Source organism: Ornithorhynchus anatinus, mitochondrion (genome assembly GCF_004115215.2).
Source record: "Ornithorhynchus anatinus mitochondrion, complete genome".
In the NCBI taxonomy this organism is placed as follows: domain Eukaryota; kingdom Metazoa; phylum Chordata; class Mammalia; order Monotremata; family Ornithorhynchidae; genus Ornithorhynchus; species Ornithorhynchus anatinus.
The window spans coordinates 2002-17019 of record NC_000891.1 but is presented as its reverse complement, the minus strand read 5'-3'; the positions used below and the strand labels follow the sequence as shown (position 1 = coordinate 17019).

Here is a 15018-nt window from a genome sequence, read left to right as displayed (position 1 = left end):
AAAGGGGCATAAAAATTCAGAGTGCATCATCTATTAGGACGAACCCAAGAGGGGGGGGGGGGTCCCAGATTATATGACATATAAGGTGAAAAGGCAAAAAAAACCTGAAAAAAAAAAAAAAAAAGCGAAAAACCTCGATAAAAAACGAAAAATAACAGGAAAAAAGAAAAAAGGAAGTTTCTCAAAAAAATTCTTTTTTCAAAAAATTTTTTTTTTCAACTCTTTTTTCAATTAATCTTGTTTTCTCAAAATAGTTTTTTTCTCAAAATAGTTTTTTTCTCAAAATAGTTTTTTTCTCAAAATAGTTTTTTTCTCAAAATAGTTTTATCCTCAAAATAGTTTTATCCTCAAAATAGTTTTATCCTCAAAATAGTTTTATCCTCAAAATAGTTTTATCCTCAAAATAGTTTTATCCTCAAAATAGTTTTATCCTCAAAATAGTTTTATCCTCAAAATAGTTTTATCCTCAAAATAGTTTTATCCTCAAAATAGTTTTTTCCTCAAAATAGTTTTTTCCTCAAAATAGTTTTTTCCTCAAAATAGTTTTTTCCTCAAAATAGTTTTTTCCTCAAAATTTTTTCCAGCATGATTTTGCCTATTTCCCTATTTCTATATTTCTACATTTCCCTATTTCTCTCAATTTCTGATTTTTCAAATTTTTCAAATTTTTCAAATTTTTCAAATTTTTCAAAAATTTTTCAAAAATTTTTCAAAAAAGTGAAAAAACAAACCGAAAAGTTGTCGAGAAAAAGAAAAAAAAATGAAAATGATCTAAAAAATAGAAGAAATGCAAAATTTGAAAATTTTTATATAGAAAATAAGGTGAAAAAAAAGTGAAAATTCCCATGTGAACAAAAAATTTTTTGGGGGGGGAAGGGGGGGGAAATATATATTTATGTCCGTCAAGCATTAATCTATATCACGAACTACTCACCGTGCCCGTCCTGAGAAGTAGTGGGAACCTATACTAGATTCTGAATCCCCGCAACTCGCCGGCGAGGCGAGCCAGGTGATCAACCACAGGAAAAAAAAAATACCAATAGTTCTTCATGACAGCTATGCCGCGATCACGGTCGTGGGTGTACTCAAATCCTCGAAAATGCCTACTTAAAGATCAATTAATGATGATTTCTTAGTGATATCCCTGAAGAAGGAACCAGAGGCCTCTTAAAAAGCAAGATATGCTACGCTTCAATGGCTGCGCCGAACCCCATGAGTAGAAAATCCTTGTCTAGGGTATTGCTGGTTTCTCGCCAACCAAGAAAAGTAATCCTACCTAAATTTTCATAGGACAAGAAAGATGGCGTTGAGGCTTACTTGATGTGGATAATCATGATATGAGGATTTTTAATATAATGTCTTATCATCATTAATATTATATTGGTTCTTAATATCCATGCGGACATGCAATTAATGTACTATATACATATAATGTACTTGCTTAATATATATATATGTAATATTAACCATATTTAGTACGTACATCATAATATATGTGGATATAAGATGAATGCACGATGTACATAGAATGGAGTAGGCCATTCCTAGGTAGAAGTACACAGAAGGTAGTTTAGTTAGAATTTCAGCTTTGGGAGTTGATGGCAGGGTTCAAAACCCTCTTTCTGAGGCCTTAGGAGGAAGTTTCATCCTCAAATTTGGCTTACAAGACCAAAATTTTATTTAAATTACTTAGGCTATCATTTTAATAGGTCATTTTCTAATAATCCTGTAAGTGGAATAAGCGTTGTGATCAGGAGAAAGTAGAGGATTGAGGCAAGTTGACCAATAATGATAAAGGGCTGTTCAACTGGTTGACCTCCAATTCAGGTTAGTGTTAATAGATCTGTTACTAGGATTCAAAAGAGCATCTGGGTAAGTGGACGGAAGGCTAGTCCTCGTTGGTAGGATGTATGGAGTAGTGGTACTAGAATGAGAATAAGGATTGAGGCGACAAGGGCTAGGACTCCTCCCAGTTTATTGGGGATAGAGCGTAGAATAGCATAGGCGAAAAGGAAGTATCATTCTGGTTTAATATGGGGTGGTGTACTTAGTGGGTTAGCAGGTGTATAGTTATCCGGATCTCCTAGAAGGTCAGGAGTGAATAGGACAAGTGTTAAGAGAACTAAAATAGTTATAAAGAAACCTACGAGATCTTTGACAGAGTAGTAGGGGTGGAAAGGAATTTTGTCTGGGTCTGAGTTTAGACCGGATGGGTTGTTTGATCCTGTTTCATGTAAGAAAAGTAAGTGAATGACTGCGAGAGCAGCAATTACAAACGGGAGAATGAAATGAAACGCGAAAAAGCGGGTTAAGGTTGCTTTGTCTACCGAGAATCCCCCTCAGATTCACTCTACCAAAGTAGTTCCGATGTAAGGGATTGCTGATAATAAATTAGTAATGACTGTAGCACCTCAGAACGATATTTGTCCTCAAGGGAGGACATACCCAACGAAAGCAGTTGCTATTACGGTGAAAAGCAAGACTACTCCGATATTTCATGTTTCTGTTTGAGTATAAGACCCATAATAAAGGCCCCGACCGATGTGGAGGAAAATGCATATGAAGAATAGTGAGGCTCCATTAGCGTGTATGTAGCGAATTAGTCAGCCGTAATTAACATCTCGACAGATATGGGCGACGGATGAGAATGCTGTGGAGGTATCAGAGGTGTAATGTATGGCAAGAAATAGGCCTGTGAGGATTTGGATAATTAGGCAGAGGCCTAAAAGAGAGCCAAAATTTCATCATGATGAGATGTTAGAGGGGGTGGGTAGATCAATGAATGAGTGGTTTACAATTTTAATTAGTGGGTGAGTTTTTCGTAAATTGTTCATTAATTTCTGTAGTTGAATAACAACAATGGTTTTTCATATCATAGGTTTTGGTTTAAGTCCGAACAGGAATTATGATATATTTTGTTTACTTATTAAGTATTTTGTTAGTGTTAGGGTTTATGGCTTTCGCTTCTAAACCTTCTCCTATTTATGGGGGTTTAAGTTTAGTTTTAAGTGGTGGTGTAGGATGTGGGATTGTTGTTAGTTTAGGAGGGTCATTTTTGGGGTTAATTGTTTTTTTAGTATATCTTGGTGGAATACTTGTAGTTTTTGGGTATACAGCTGCTATAGCAACGGAAGAATATCCGGAGACTTGAGTGGATAGTACTGTGTTTACAAATTTGCTAATTATGGTTGGGATACTGGGGGTAATTTGATATTATTTTTCTGGAGAAGTCGATTTAAGTATTAATTATGATTTGTTAGATTTAGGGGGAGTTGAGGTTTTAGGTGGGGATTATAATGGGGTGTCCTTATTGTCTGCTTGTGGAGGGTGAGAGCTAATTTTTTCAGGATGGATCTTGTTTTTAACAATTTTTGTAGTTCTTGAGGTAACTCGTGGTGAACACTAAAAGAGCAATAGGGTAATGATAATTGGGGGAGTAATTAGGAATGATAAGAAGTAAATTTTTATTAGGCCTTTTTGAGCCTCTGTAACTGAGGTGAGGATAGTTAGTTGGTGTGAAGAGATGCCTTTGGGTCCTGATTTTTCAAATCATGTCAAGTCAATTAATATAGTTGCTATATTTTGGCCTAGAAAGAAGTTTTGGGCGGTCGGTTTGCGATGCATGATTAGAGGGAAGTAGCCGAGTAGGTTAGAAAAGGTGTGGAGTTGGGAGTGAGGCTTGAGGGTAAGATTGTTTGTAGTCAAGTAGAGTTCAAGCGCTAAGATAAAGCCAAGGATTGTAATAACGAGGGCGGTCACTTTAATGAAGGGAGGTATAGTAGTAGGAGTTAAGGTAGTTGGGTTGATGTATGAGGTTAGGAGGAAACCGGCGAGAATACTTCCAATGGCTAGCCGTTTAATAGGGTTAATGAGTAGTGGGTTGTTTTCATTAATTGAGCTTGCTGGGGAGAATCGTGGTTGATTAAGAAGTGCAAGGAAAATTACTCGTGTGCTATAGACAGCGGTAAATGTAGTTGCTACTAGGGTTAAGGATAAGGCTCAGGCGTTTGTATTAGAGGTGTTGAGAGATTCAATAATTAGGTCTTTGGAGTAAAATCCGGCTAAAAAGGGTATTCCTGTTAAGGCTAGACTTCCAATAATTAAGGCAGATGACGTAATGGGAAGAATGTTAATTAGTCCTCCTATTTTTCGGATGTCTTGCTCATCATTTAGGTTGTGGATGATGGATCCAGAGCATAAGAAGAGTATAGCTTTAAAGAAGGCGTGGGTGCAAATATGGAGAAAAGCTAGGAATGGTTGATTTAGGCCAATTGTAACTATTATTAACCCTAATTGGCTTGAGGTAGAGAAAGCAATAATTTTTTTAATATCATTTTGTGTAAGTGCACAGGCGGCTGTAAATAAGGTGGTGATAGCTCCTAAGCAGAGGGCTATTGTTAAGGCAGTGGAGTTCTGTTCAAGGAGTGGGGAGAAACGGACTAGGAGGAAAATACCTGCTACTACTATAGTGCTAGAGTGCAGTAGGGCTGAGACAGGAGTGGGTCCTTCTATTGCGAAGGGAAGTCATGGGTGGAGACCAAATTGGGCTGATTTACCTGTTGCTGCTAAGATTAGCCCCAGTAAAGGAAGTAGGTTTGTGTGGAGTAAGAATATTTGTTGAAACTCTCATGAGTTTGTGTGGATAAGAAATCAGGCTATAGCTAAAATAAATCCGATATCCCCAATACGGTTATAGAGAATGGCTTGTAGAGCTGCTGTGTTTGCATCAGTTCGAGCATGTCATCAGCCGATTAACATGAAGGATATAATTCCCACACCTTCTCAGCCAATGAATAGCTGAAATAGGTTGTTAGCGGAGATTAGGGTTAATATTGTAATTAAGAAAATTAGAAGGTATTTTATAAACTGATTGATTTTTGGGTCTGAACTTATATATCAAATGGAAAATTCTATAATTGATCAAGTGATTAAGAGTGCGATGGGTAAGAATATAATCGTGTATAGATCTAGCTTAAAGTTCATGGATAGGTTGAAGGTTTGGGTAGTGAATCAGTGCCAGTTGGTAACGGTTGCCTCAACACCTCCGTTAAGAAATGACAGCATGGGGACCAGGCTGATAATAAAGGATCATATGATCATAGTCTTAACGTGATGTGGGTAGTTTTCAAGTTTATAATATGGTGTAAATGATAATAAAAGTGGAATACATAGGATAATTAATGCTGTTAAAAGAGAAGAAAAGAATAGGAGATTAATTACTTTTATTTGGAATTGCACCAAAGCTTTTGACTCCTAAGGTCAATGGAAGACTTTTATCCTTTAAAAGTAGAGTCATGTGGTTAGGCATGAAGTTAAGGATTAGCAGTTCTTATTTCTCTCTCGGTAGGTAAGGAGAATTAAACTCCTGACTTTAAATTCACAATCTAATGTTATTATTGAACTACACCTACAGTAAGTTAAGCCCAGAATTAGTTTTGGGTTTAGCGTTAAGAGGATAAGGGGGAGTAGATGGAGGGTTATAATTATGTGTTCTCGGGTAAATGATGGATTAATTGATAAGGAATGAGAGGTTAATTTTCCACGTTGAACTGTAATTAGTATATAAAAGGAGTAGATAGCTGTAATAACAGTATTAAGTCCTAGGAGGATGAGGGTAAAGTTGGATCAGGAGAAGGTAGTGATAATGACTATTAGTTCACCAATTAAATTGATAGTTGGGGGTAGCCCTAAATTGGCGAGACTGGCTAGCAACCATCAGGAACTTATAAGGGGTAAAACTATTTGAAGTCCCCGTACTAGAAGTATTGTTCGGCTGTGAATACGTTCATAGTTAGTGTTAGCCAGACAAAACAGTATTGAGGAGGTGAGTCCGTGTGCAATTATTATTGCTGTAGCCCCTATAAACCCTCAGGGTGTTTGAATTAAGGAGGCAGCTACCACTAGGCCCATATGGCTGACTGAGGAATAAGCGATCATTGATTTTAGGTCTGTTTGGCGTAGGCAAATAGAGCTAGTTATAATTATACCTCAAGTAGCTATAATAATGAAGGGGTAGGCTATAAATTTTGAGATAGGCTCTAAAATAATAATAATTCGTAAGATTCCATAGCCTCCAAGTTTAAGTAAAATTGCAGCTAACACTATGGATCCGGCAATTGGGGCTTCTACATGGGCTTTAGGAAGTCATAGGTGAAATCCATACAAGGGTATTTTGACCAGAAAAGCTAATATACAGGCTAGTCATAGAATGTCGTTAGATCAGTTATCCTGTAGGGGATTGGGTGTGAGTGTTAATAGAAGAATGTGGAGTGAGCCTAGTTGTGTTTGGATAAAAATTAAGGCTACTAGGAGGGGTAAAGATCCCAGTAAAGTATAAAATAGAAAGTATAGTCCAGCATTTAGACGTTCTGTTTGATTGCCTCATCGAGCAATAACAATCAGTGTAGGAATTAGGGTAGTTTCAAATAAGATATAATACATGATTAGTTCAACTGCGCTGAAAGCTATTAAGAGGGCGATTTGGAGGATTACTAGGAGTATTAGGTAGGTTCGCTTGTGGGCTATGGGTTCTTTTATTAAGTGAAATTGGCTAGCAAGAATTATGAGTGGTAATAATCAGCAGGATAAGATTAGTAAGGGAGAAGATAGGGAGTCAGCAGAGAAGGATATGTTAAAGTTTAATCCTAGGTCTATGTGTTGATTAAGAGTAAGAAGACTAAAAGAGCTGATCAAGAGGCTATAAATAGAAGAGTTAATTCATACTCATTCTTTTTTTGAGTAAGAGATAAGGGGTAGCAGTATTATAGTAGGAATTAGGATTTTTAACATTGTAGTAGATTGAGGTTATTAATATGGTCTGTTCCGTAGGAGTTAGAGGTTTTAACTAAAAGTGCTAAGCCTACGCCTGCTTCGCATGCGGAGAAAACTAGTAAAATAAGAGGGAGTATTATAGTTGAGTTTAGATGGTGGTGAAGAAGAATGAGAGCCACTATAATAAAAATTGACAATATTATACCTTCAAGACATAGTAGGGTTGATATTAAGTGTTCTCGATAAATGAAAACCCCCACTAGGGCTACTGTAAATGCTAATAAGAGATTAAGGAATATAGTTGTTATTAGGTGATCATGGATTAATACCAGGGTTAATTGAGCCGAAATCAATAGTCTTATCTAGACTAATCACCTTTCAGTTCACTCTAAACCTTTTTGTAGTCATTCATAGGCTAATCCTAATGTTAATAGAGCTAATAAGACTCCTGATAAACTTAAGAGTGAGTAGGGTGATGATGTTTGTGATGCTCATGGAATAGGAAGTAGAATAGCAATTTCTAGGTCAAATAATAAAAAGGTAATAGCAACTAGAAAAAATTTTATGGAGAAAGGAAGACGTGCTGATCCTAGAGGATCAAAACCACATTCATAGGGACTTGATTTTTCTAAGTAAGTATAAAGTTGTGGGAGTCAGAATGCCACCATTACTAGGATAGTGGCTAGACCAGTGTTAATTAGGAGAGCAATTACTAGGTTAATTATTTCTCTTTGGGTTGAGACCAAAACTTAATGATTGGAAGTCACTTGTACTAATTGATACTAGAGAAATATGAGCCTCATCAATAAATTGAAACGTATAAGAAGAGTCATACAACGTCGACAAAATGTCAATATCATGCTGCTGCCTCAAAGCCGAAGTGGTGATTTGATGTGAAGTGATACAAGGTTTGGCGTACAAGACAGGTGATTAGGAAAGTAGTTCCAATAATAACGTGAAGACCGTGAAAGCCTGTAGCTACAAAGAAAGTCGAGCCATAAACACCATCTGAGATAGTGAAGGAAGCTTCATAATATTCTATGGCTTGTAGGGCAGTAAAATAAAGACCTAGGGCAATTGTAATTGTTAAAGCTTGAAGTATTTGTTTTCGGTTGCCTTCCATAAGGCTATGATGAGCTCATGTAATAGAGACACCTGAAGCTAGTAAGATAGAGGTATTGAGTAGAGGGACTTCTAAGGGGTTTAGTGGTGAAATACCTGTGGGGGGTCAGCATCCTCCAAGTTCTGGGGTTGGAGCTAGACTAGAGTGGTAGAAGGCTCAGAAAAATCCTAGAAAGAAGAAAACCTCTGAAATAATAAATAAGATTATGCCATAACGTAGGCCTTTTTGGACAATTTTAGTATGGTGACCTTGGTAGGTGCCTTCTCGGACAATATCTCGTCATCATTGGTAGGAAGAAATTAGATTAGTTAATAGTCCTAAGAGTAGTAGAGTATAACTATTAAAGTGAAATCATATGATAAGTCCTGATGTAAGTAGGAGAGCAGATATGGCTCCCGTTAAAGGTCATGGGCTGGGATTCACTATATGATAGGCATGGGTTTGGTGGGTCATTAAGTATTATCATGTAAATACAGGCTCACTAGTAGTGTAAAAACATATGCTTGAATGAGGGCTACTGCAAATTCTAGGATTGTTAGAAGAAAAAGAATAGTAAATGTAATGGTTGATACTGTTAGGCTGATTGAGGACAGGGCTAGGGTAGCTGATCCAATAAGGTGAATCAGTAGATGGCCCGCTGTAATATTAGCAGTTAGTCGTACAGCAAGTGCTAGAGGTTGAATAAAGAGACTGATAGTTTCGATAATAATTAATATGGGGATAAGAGGGGTTGGAGTTCCTTGTGGGAGGAAATGGGCTAAGGAAGCCTTGGGCTTATTACGAAAACCTATTAGTACTGTCCCTATTCATAGGGGGATAGCCATTCCTATGTTTATTGACAATTGGGTTGTAGGAGTAAAGGTGTATGGTAAAAGTCCTAAAAGATTTGTTGAGGCAATAAAGATAATTAATGTAATTAATATTAGTGTTCATATTCGGCCTTGTTTATTATGCATTATTATCATTTGTTTAGTGATAAGTCGAACTAATCAAAGTTGAAGAGCAATCAGGCGGTTAGGAACTCAGCGGTTGGAAGTTGAGAATAGTAGACATGGGAAAATCATAATTAGAGGTAGAACTGAAATACCTAGGACTGTAGGAGTAATGAAGGGGGCAAATAAATTTTCGTTCATTTAGAGTGTCATGGGGTCTGATGCTTAATAAATAGTTCTTGATTTAAAATCAAAGGCACATTCATATAGAGATGTTTAATTATTTTTAATTGGAAGATACAGAAAATAGCTAAAATTATCAGCAAAATGGTTGTGTATCAGGTGGATGTGTCTAGTTGAGGTATGTCATAAAGGAGAAAGTGTATCTCAATCTTTAACTTAAAAGGTTACTGCTGCAATAGCTTCTTTATGAAGTTGACATTATCGAAGAAGTTCAGTTTTCGAAATATTTTAGGGGAACTATTTCAAGAACAATGGGTATGAAACTATGATTTGATCCGCAAATTTCTGAACACTGTCCATAAAATAAGCCTGGGCGGGTTGATGTAATTGTGGCTTGGTTAAGCCGACCTGGAATAGCATCTGTTTTTAATCCTATTGAAGGTAAGGCTCATGAGTGTAGAACGTCCTCGGACGAGATTAATATTCGAATTGGGAGCTCAATAGGGAGGACTAGGTGATTATCTACTTCTAATAAGCGGAGTTGTCCTGGGAGTAGATCTTGAGTTGGGATCATATAGGAGTCAAATGATAAATCTTCATAATCGCTATATTCATAGCTTCAATATCATTGATGACCTAGTGTTTTGATGGTTAAATTTGGATTATTAATTTCGTCTATCATATATAGAATGCGTAATGAGGGAAGGGCAATAAGGATAAGAATAATAGCTGGTAAGATTGTTCAGATAGTTTCTACTTCTTGAGCATCTATAGTATTAGTATGCGTTAATTTTGTAGTAAGCATTGTTGAAATAATGTAAAGGACTAGAGAGCTAATGAGGAAAACAATTATTAAGGTGTGATCATGAAAATGTAATAGTTCTTCCATAATAGGGGAGGTTGCATCTTGAAATCCTAGTTGAAGGGGATAGGCCATTAAAGTGTACAGATTGTAGTCTGTAATTTAGCTATGACAAGGCTATGTTATTCATTAACTAACACTTCATAAAGAAAGAATCATAATGGTAGTGAGATTGGCTTGAAACCAATATTAGGGGGTTCAATTCCTTCCTTTCTTGATTAGGCTTTGATGTATACGGGTTGCTCAAATGTGTGGTAAGGAGGTGGACATCCGTGGAGTCATTCAATATTAGTAGTAGTAAGTTCTACAGATAAGACTTCTCGTTTGGATGCAAAGGCTTCCCAGATTATGAAAATTATAACTATAACTGCTGTTAGTGAAACGAATGATCCTAGCGATGATAAGGCATTTCATAGTGTGTAGGCGTCTGGGTAGTCTGAATAGCGTCGTGGTATACCAGCTAGGCCTAAGAAATGTTGAGGAAAAAAGGTTAGATTAACCCCTACAAATATTAGGGTAAAGTGGACTTTTGCTCATGTTGGATGAAGTGTAAAACCTGATAACAAGGGGAATCAATGGACAAAGCCACCTATAATAGCAAATACTGCTCCTATAGATAGTACATAATGAAAGTGAGCAACAACATAATAAGTGTCGTGGAGAATAATATCTAAAGAAGAGTTGGCTAGAACAATGCCTGTTAGGCCTCCTACTGTAAATAAAAAGATGAAACCAAGGGCTCATAGTATAGGGGGAGTTCATTTGATATCCCCACCATGTAATGTAGCAAGTCAGCTAAATACTTTGACACCAGTGGGAATAGCAATAATTATTGTGGCAGATGTAAAGTAGGCTCGTGTATCAACATCTATACCAACTGTAAATATGTGGTGGGCTCATACAATAAAACCTAAAAATCCAATTGATATTATAGCTCAAACTATCCCTATATAGCCAAATGGTTCTTTTTTACCTGAGTAATAAGTGACAATGTGAGAAATAATTCCAAAGCCAGGCAAGATTAAAATATATACCTCAGGGTGACCAAAAAATCAGAATAAGTGTTGGTATAAGATAGGGTCACCTCCCCCAGCAGGATCAAAGAAAGTTGTGTTGAGATTACGATCGGTCAGGAGCATGGTAATACCTGCTGCAAGAACAGGAAGGGATAGAAGGAGAAGAACAGCTGTAATTAAGACTGATCAAACGAATAGAGGCGTCTGGTATTGTGATATTGCAGGTGGCTTCATATTAATAATTGTTGTAATGAAGTTGATTGCCCCTAGAATAGAAGAGACTCCAGCCAGATGTAAAGAAAAAATGGCTAGATCTACTGAAGCTCCGGCATGGGCTAAGTTACCTGCTAAGGGAGGGTACACAGTTCAGCCTGTCCCTGCCCCAGCTTCTACTGTGGAAGAAACTAAAAGTAAGAGAAATGAGGGAGGTAAAAGTCAAAAGCTCATATTATTTATTCGTGGGAATGCTATATCTGGGGCTCCAATTATTAAAGGAACCAATCAGTTACCAAAACCACCAATTATAATGGGCATTACTATAAAAAAGATTATTACAAATGCATGGGCTGTAACAATAACATTATAGATTTGATCATCTCCTAATAATGAACCGGGTTGACCTAATTCAGATCGAATTAGGATACTAAGGGCTGTGCCGGCTATACCAGCTCATGCACCAAATAGAAGATACAAGGTTCCGATATCTTTATGATTAGTTGAAAATAGTCAGCGGTTAATGAACATAGGTAAAATGGCTGAGTTTAAGCATTAGACTGTAAATCTAAAGACGGGGAAAATGTCCCCTTTTACCAGGCCCTGAAGTGTAATCACGTTGAATTGCAAATTCGAAAAAGCATCTGCAGAAGTGCCGGGGCTTTTCCCGCCTCCCCTTTTTTAAGGCGGGAAAAGTAGACTAAGACTTGCTGGTTAAAGTGTTTAGCTGTTAACTAAAATATTATAGGATCAAGGCCTATTAGTCTAGGAGAATTTAGCTTAAAGTAAAGTAGTTGATTTGCAGTCAAAAGATGGAAGAGAGACTTCCAATTTTCGGGGCAAAGGTTAGGTACTAATTACCTACTTAGAGCTTTGAAGGCTCTTGGTCTAATTAACCTAAACCTTTAGCTCAATGTAATGAATATGGGTGTAAGAGGCAAAAGGGTTGTTGATAAAATGACCAGAGTTGGGAGAGATAAAGGATTCTTTGTTGATTTACTATATCAATGGAATTTGTTGTTATTAGTAGTAGGGAATGTTGTTAGTGTTGACGAGTAGATAATTCGTATGTAGAAGAATAAGTTGAGAAGGGCCGTGATAGCTAGGACAGTGGCTATAATTATGTTGTCATGTTTGATTAATTCTTGGATTACTAATCATTTTGGGGCAAATCCTGTAAGTGGAGGCAGTCCTCCTAGTGATAAAAGTAGGAGGATGATTGCTAAGGTTATGATTGGTGCTTTATTTCATATAAGGGAGAGGGGTTTGGTTTTAGTGATATTAGTGGTGTGGAATACTGTGAATAAGGCTACTGTTGACATAATATAAAGAGTTAAGTTAAGGGTTGTTAATGTTGGGAAATAAATAATAATAAGGACTATTCAACCTATGTGAGCAATTGATGAGTAGGCTATGACTTTTCGTAGTTGGGTTTGGTTGAGACCGTTCCATCCTCCTAATAGTGTTGATGAAATTGCTAGGGTCAATAAAATATCTATATTAAGGGTAGGGGAGATTTGGTAGATAATTGAGATTGGTGCTAGTTTTTGTCATGTTAGTAGAATTATTCCTGACATGAGGGATGAGCCTTGGAGAACTTCGGGAACTCAATAGTGAAATGGGGCTAGGCCTAATTTCATAGCTAGGGCAAAAGTTATAATGCCTGATGAGATTGTGTTGTCAATTTGTATTAGAGTTCAATGTCCAGTTATTCAAGTATTGAGTGATGCTGCGAATATGAGTAGTATGGATGCTGTTGCTTGTGTTAAAAAATATTTAATTGCTGATTCAATGGATCGTGGGTGATTGGTGTAAGTAAGAAGGGGGATGATGGCAAGGGTGCTTACTTCAAGTCCTATTCATATTAGTAGTCAGTGGGAGCTGGTTAGGGTGAGTGTCGTTCCAAGGAGTAGGCTGAATAATATAATTAGGGTGGTTATGGGTGTAATATAGTATGGGAAGGGTATAAACCAACATTTTCGGGGTATGGGCCCGATAGCTTATTTAGCTGACCTTACTAGAGTATAGTGTAATTGAGAACACAGAAGTTTTTGAAGCTTGAGATGTAGGTTTAAATCCTATTATTCTAGAAATAAGAGGATTTTAACCTCTATAATTTACGCTATCAATGTAACTCTTTTGTCAGACATATTTCTTTATATTTGTGGTGGCAGTCCTGATAATGTGGTAGGGAGTATGATGTATCAGAGACATGTAACGAGTGTGATTGGTAAGAAGTTTTTTCATAATAAGTGTATGAGTTGATCATAGCGAAATCGTGGATAAGATGCTCGGATTCATAGGAATAGGGAGGTTAATAATATGGTTTTAATTATGAAAGTTGTTGTAGATATTTCGGGTAGAAAGATCAAGTGATAAGTGCCGAAAAATAGGATTACTGTAAGGGCATTTATAATAATAATATTAGCATACTCTGCTAGGAAAAACATAGCAAATGGTCCTGCTGCGTATTCTACGTTAAAACCGGAGACTAGTTCAGATTCTCCTTCTGTGAGATCAAAGGGTGCTCGGTTAGTTTCAGCTAGTGTTGAAATAAATCATATAAGTATTAATGGTCAGGTTGGTACAATTAGTCATATATATTCTTGGGTTAAATTTAAGGTAGTTAAGGTGAATGACCCATTGATTAATATGATTGAAAGAAGAATGATAGCTAGGGTTACTTCATATGAGATGGTTTGGGCTACGGCTCGCAAAGCTCCTGTTAGAGCATATTTAGAGTTCGAGGCTCATCCTGATCATAGAATTGAGTATACGGAAAGTCCAGACACTGATAGTACGAAGAGGAGTCCTAGATTTAGATCAATGAGGGGAAGAGGTATGGGGAGTGGAATTCAGATTGTTAGGGCTAGGGATAAAGCTAGAATTGGGGCAAGAATAAATATGTAGATCGAAGAGGTGAGAGGTCGTAGGGGCTCTTTTGTGAAGAGTTTAACAGCATCTGCAATAGGTTGAAGGAGGCCATGGGCTCCTACAATGTTAGGTCCTTTTCGGAATTGTATATAGCCTAGAATTTTGCGTTCAAGAAGTGTAAGGAAGGCGACTGCTAATAGCACTGGAATAATAAGAATTAATAGGTTAACTAAAAATATAATTAAGGGAAGCTTTTAGGGCTTGGTCAGAGTAAATGTAGTTATTATGTTGAACGTCGCTGTGTTAAGCCCTGTGGGCAGTAGCAGGTATTAAGGAGAGGATTTGAACCTCTGACTATAAAAGCTTAAGTTTTACACAATTACCGGTCTCTGTCACCTTAATAGAATTCCTGGTCTAGGATTAGTAAGGGTAACGTGGCAAATTGAGATGAAATCATTTGTTAAGTTGGAGGCTTCTTTTTAAGATTGGCCTGATTTCTCTGGTCCTTTCCGTACTAGGAGAAATTACCCATAGATAGAAACCGACCTGGATTACTCCGGTCTGAACTCAGATCACGTAGGACTTTAATCGTTGAACAAACGAACCATTAATAGCGGCTGCACCATTTGGATGTCCTGATCCAACATCGAGGTCGTAAACCCTATTGTCGATATGAACTCTTGAATAGGATTGCGCTGTTATCCCTGGGGTAACTTGGTCCTTTGATCAATAATTTGGGTCTATTACTGGCAGTTTTGCGTTTAAACTTGTAAGTTATTACTATGCATTCAGAGGTTTTGTTGTACTCCGAGGTCACCCCAACCAAAATCAGTTGAAAAAATTCTTAAGGTGTTGAGCTTTTGGGTCTGTATGAAAAAGAATAAATCTATGATTAAAGCTCCACAGGGTCTTCTCGTCTTATGGTGTTATCCCCGTCTCTGCACGGGGAGGGCAATTTCACTGATTGGGAGTAAGAGACAGTTGGATTTTCGTCTAGCCATTCATACTAGTCTCTAATTAGGAGACAAATGATTATGCTACCTT

At 37.2% G+C, this 15018-nt stretch overlaps 13 protein-coding genes across 13 annotated transcripts, besides 24 other annotated features; 1 reads left to right on the top strand and 12 right to left on the bottom strand. All coding sequences in view use genetic code 2, as the record gives it.

Moving 5' to 3' along the window:
* Positions 1 to 1559: a sequence feature (control region).
* Positions 1560 to 1626, top strand: a tRNA (tRNA-Pro).
* Positions 1627 to 1695, bottom strand: a tRNA (tRNA-Thr).
* Positions 1695 to 2834, bottom strand: CYTB (cytochrome b). The gene has a single exon. It carries the CDS (start codon positions 2832 to 2834, stop codon positions 1695 to 1697), a length of 1140 nt encoding a protein of 379 aa, NP_008055.1.
* A 2-nt stretch (positions 2835 to 2836) lies between these two features.
* Positions 2837 to 2905, top strand: a tRNA (tRNA-Glu).
* On the top strand, positions 2906 to 3406 carry ND6 (NADH dehydrogenase subunit 6). The gene has a single exon. It carries the CDS (start codon positions 2906 to 2908, stop codon positions 3404 to 3406), a length of 501 nt encoding a protein of 166 aa, NP_008054.1.
* On the bottom strand, positions 3403 to 5217 carry ND5 (NADH dehydrogenase subunit 5). Its single transcript has one exon. The coding sequence runs from the start codon at positions 5215 to 5217 to the stop codon at positions 3403 to 3405; it is 1815 nt and encodes a 604-aa protein (NP_008053.1).
* Positions 5218 to 5288, bottom strand: a tRNA (tRNA-Leu).
* Positions 5285 to 5342, bottom strand: a tRNA (tRNA-Ser).
* Positions 5343 to 5411, bottom strand: a tRNA (tRNA-His).
* ND4 (NADH dehydrogenase subunit 4) lies at positions 5412 to 6789 on the bottom strand. The gene has a single exon. A coding segment is annotated over exon 1 (1378 nt).
* ND4L (NADH dehydrogenase subunit 4L) lies at positions 6783 to 7079 on the bottom strand. The gene has a single exon. It carries the CDS (start codon positions 7077 to 7079, stop codon positions 6783 to 6785), a length of 297 nt encoding a protein of 98 aa, NP_008051.1.
* Positions 7080 to 7148, bottom strand: a tRNA (tRNA-Arg).
* ND3 (NADH dehydrogenase subunit 3) lies at positions 7146 to 7493 on the bottom strand. The gene has a single exon. The coding sequence runs from the start codon at positions 7491 to 7493 to the stop codon at positions 7146 to 7148; it is 348 nt and encodes a 115-aa protein (NP_008050.1).
* Positions 7494 to 7563, bottom strand: a tRNA (tRNA-Gly).
* Positions 7564 to 8347, bottom strand: COX3 (cytochrome c oxidase subunit III). The gene has a single exon. A coding segment is annotated over exon 1 (784 nt).
* On the bottom strand, positions 8347 to 9027 carry ATP6 (ATP synthase F0 subunit 6). The gene has a single exon. The coding sequence runs from the start codon at positions 9025 to 9027 to the stop codon at positions 8347 to 8349; it is 681 nt and encodes a 226-aa protein (NP_008048.1).
* On the bottom strand, positions 8982 to 9191 carry ATP8 (ATP synthase F0 subunit 8). Its single transcript has one exon. It carries the CDS (start codon positions 9189 to 9191, stop codon positions 8982 to 8984), a length of 210 nt encoding a protein of 69 aa, NP_008047.1.
* A 1-nt stretch (position 9192) lies between these two features.
* Positions 9193 to 9258, bottom strand: a tRNA (tRNA-Lys).
* Positions 9254 to 9946, bottom strand: COX2 (cytochrome c oxidase subunit II). The gene has a single exon. The coding sequence runs from the start codon at positions 9944 to 9946 to the stop codon at positions 9254 to 9256; it is 693 nt and encodes a 230-aa protein (NP_008046.1).
* Positions 9947 to 10014, bottom strand: a tRNA (tRNA-Asp).
* A 3-nt stretch (positions 10015 to 10017) lies between these two features.
* Positions 10018 to 10088, top strand: a tRNA (tRNA-Ser).
* A 1-nt stretch (position 10089) lies between these two features.
* COX1 (cytochrome c oxidase subunit I) lies at positions 10090 to 11631 on the bottom strand. Its single transcript has one exon. The coding sequence runs from the start codon at positions 11629 to 11631 to the stop codon at positions 10090 to 10092; it is 1542 nt and encodes a 513-aa protein (NP_008045.1).
* Position 11632: 1 nt separating this feature from the next.
* Positions 11633 to 11699, top strand: a tRNA (tRNA-Tyr).
* Positions 11700 to 11764, top strand: a tRNA (tRNA-Cys).
* Positions 11762 to 11796: an origin of replication (origin of L-Strand replication).
* Positions 11797 to 11869, top strand: a tRNA (tRNA-Asn).
* Positions 11870 to 11937, top strand: a tRNA (tRNA-Ala).
* Positions 11938 to 11940: 3 nt separating this feature from the next.
* Positions 11941 to 12007, bottom strand: a tRNA (tRNA-Trp).
* ND2 (NADH dehydrogenase subunit 2) lies at positions 12006 to 13049 on the bottom strand. The gene has a single exon. It carries the CDS (start codon positions 13047 to 13049, stop codon positions 12006 to 12008), a length of 1044 nt encoding a protein of 347 aa, NP_008044.1.
* A 1-nt stretch (position 13050) lies between these two features.
* Positions 13051 to 13119, bottom strand: a tRNA (tRNA-Met).
* Positions 13119 to 13190, top strand: a tRNA (tRNA-Gln).
* Positions 13188 to 13256, bottom strand: a tRNA (tRNA-Ile).
* Positions 13257 to 14213, bottom strand: ND1 (NADH dehydrogenase subunit 1). Its single transcript has one exon. The coding sequence runs from the start codon at positions 14211 to 14213 to the stop codon at positions 13257 to 13259; it is 957 nt and encodes a 318-aa protein (NP_008043.1).
* Positions 14214 to 14301: a sequence feature (conserved spacer sequence that is found in all monotremes; stable RNA product is transcribed from the H-Strand).
* Positions 14302 to 14376, bottom strand: a tRNA (tRNA-Leu).
* Positions 14377 to 15018, bottom strand: part of an rRNA (16S ribosomal RNA) that runs on past the window's edge.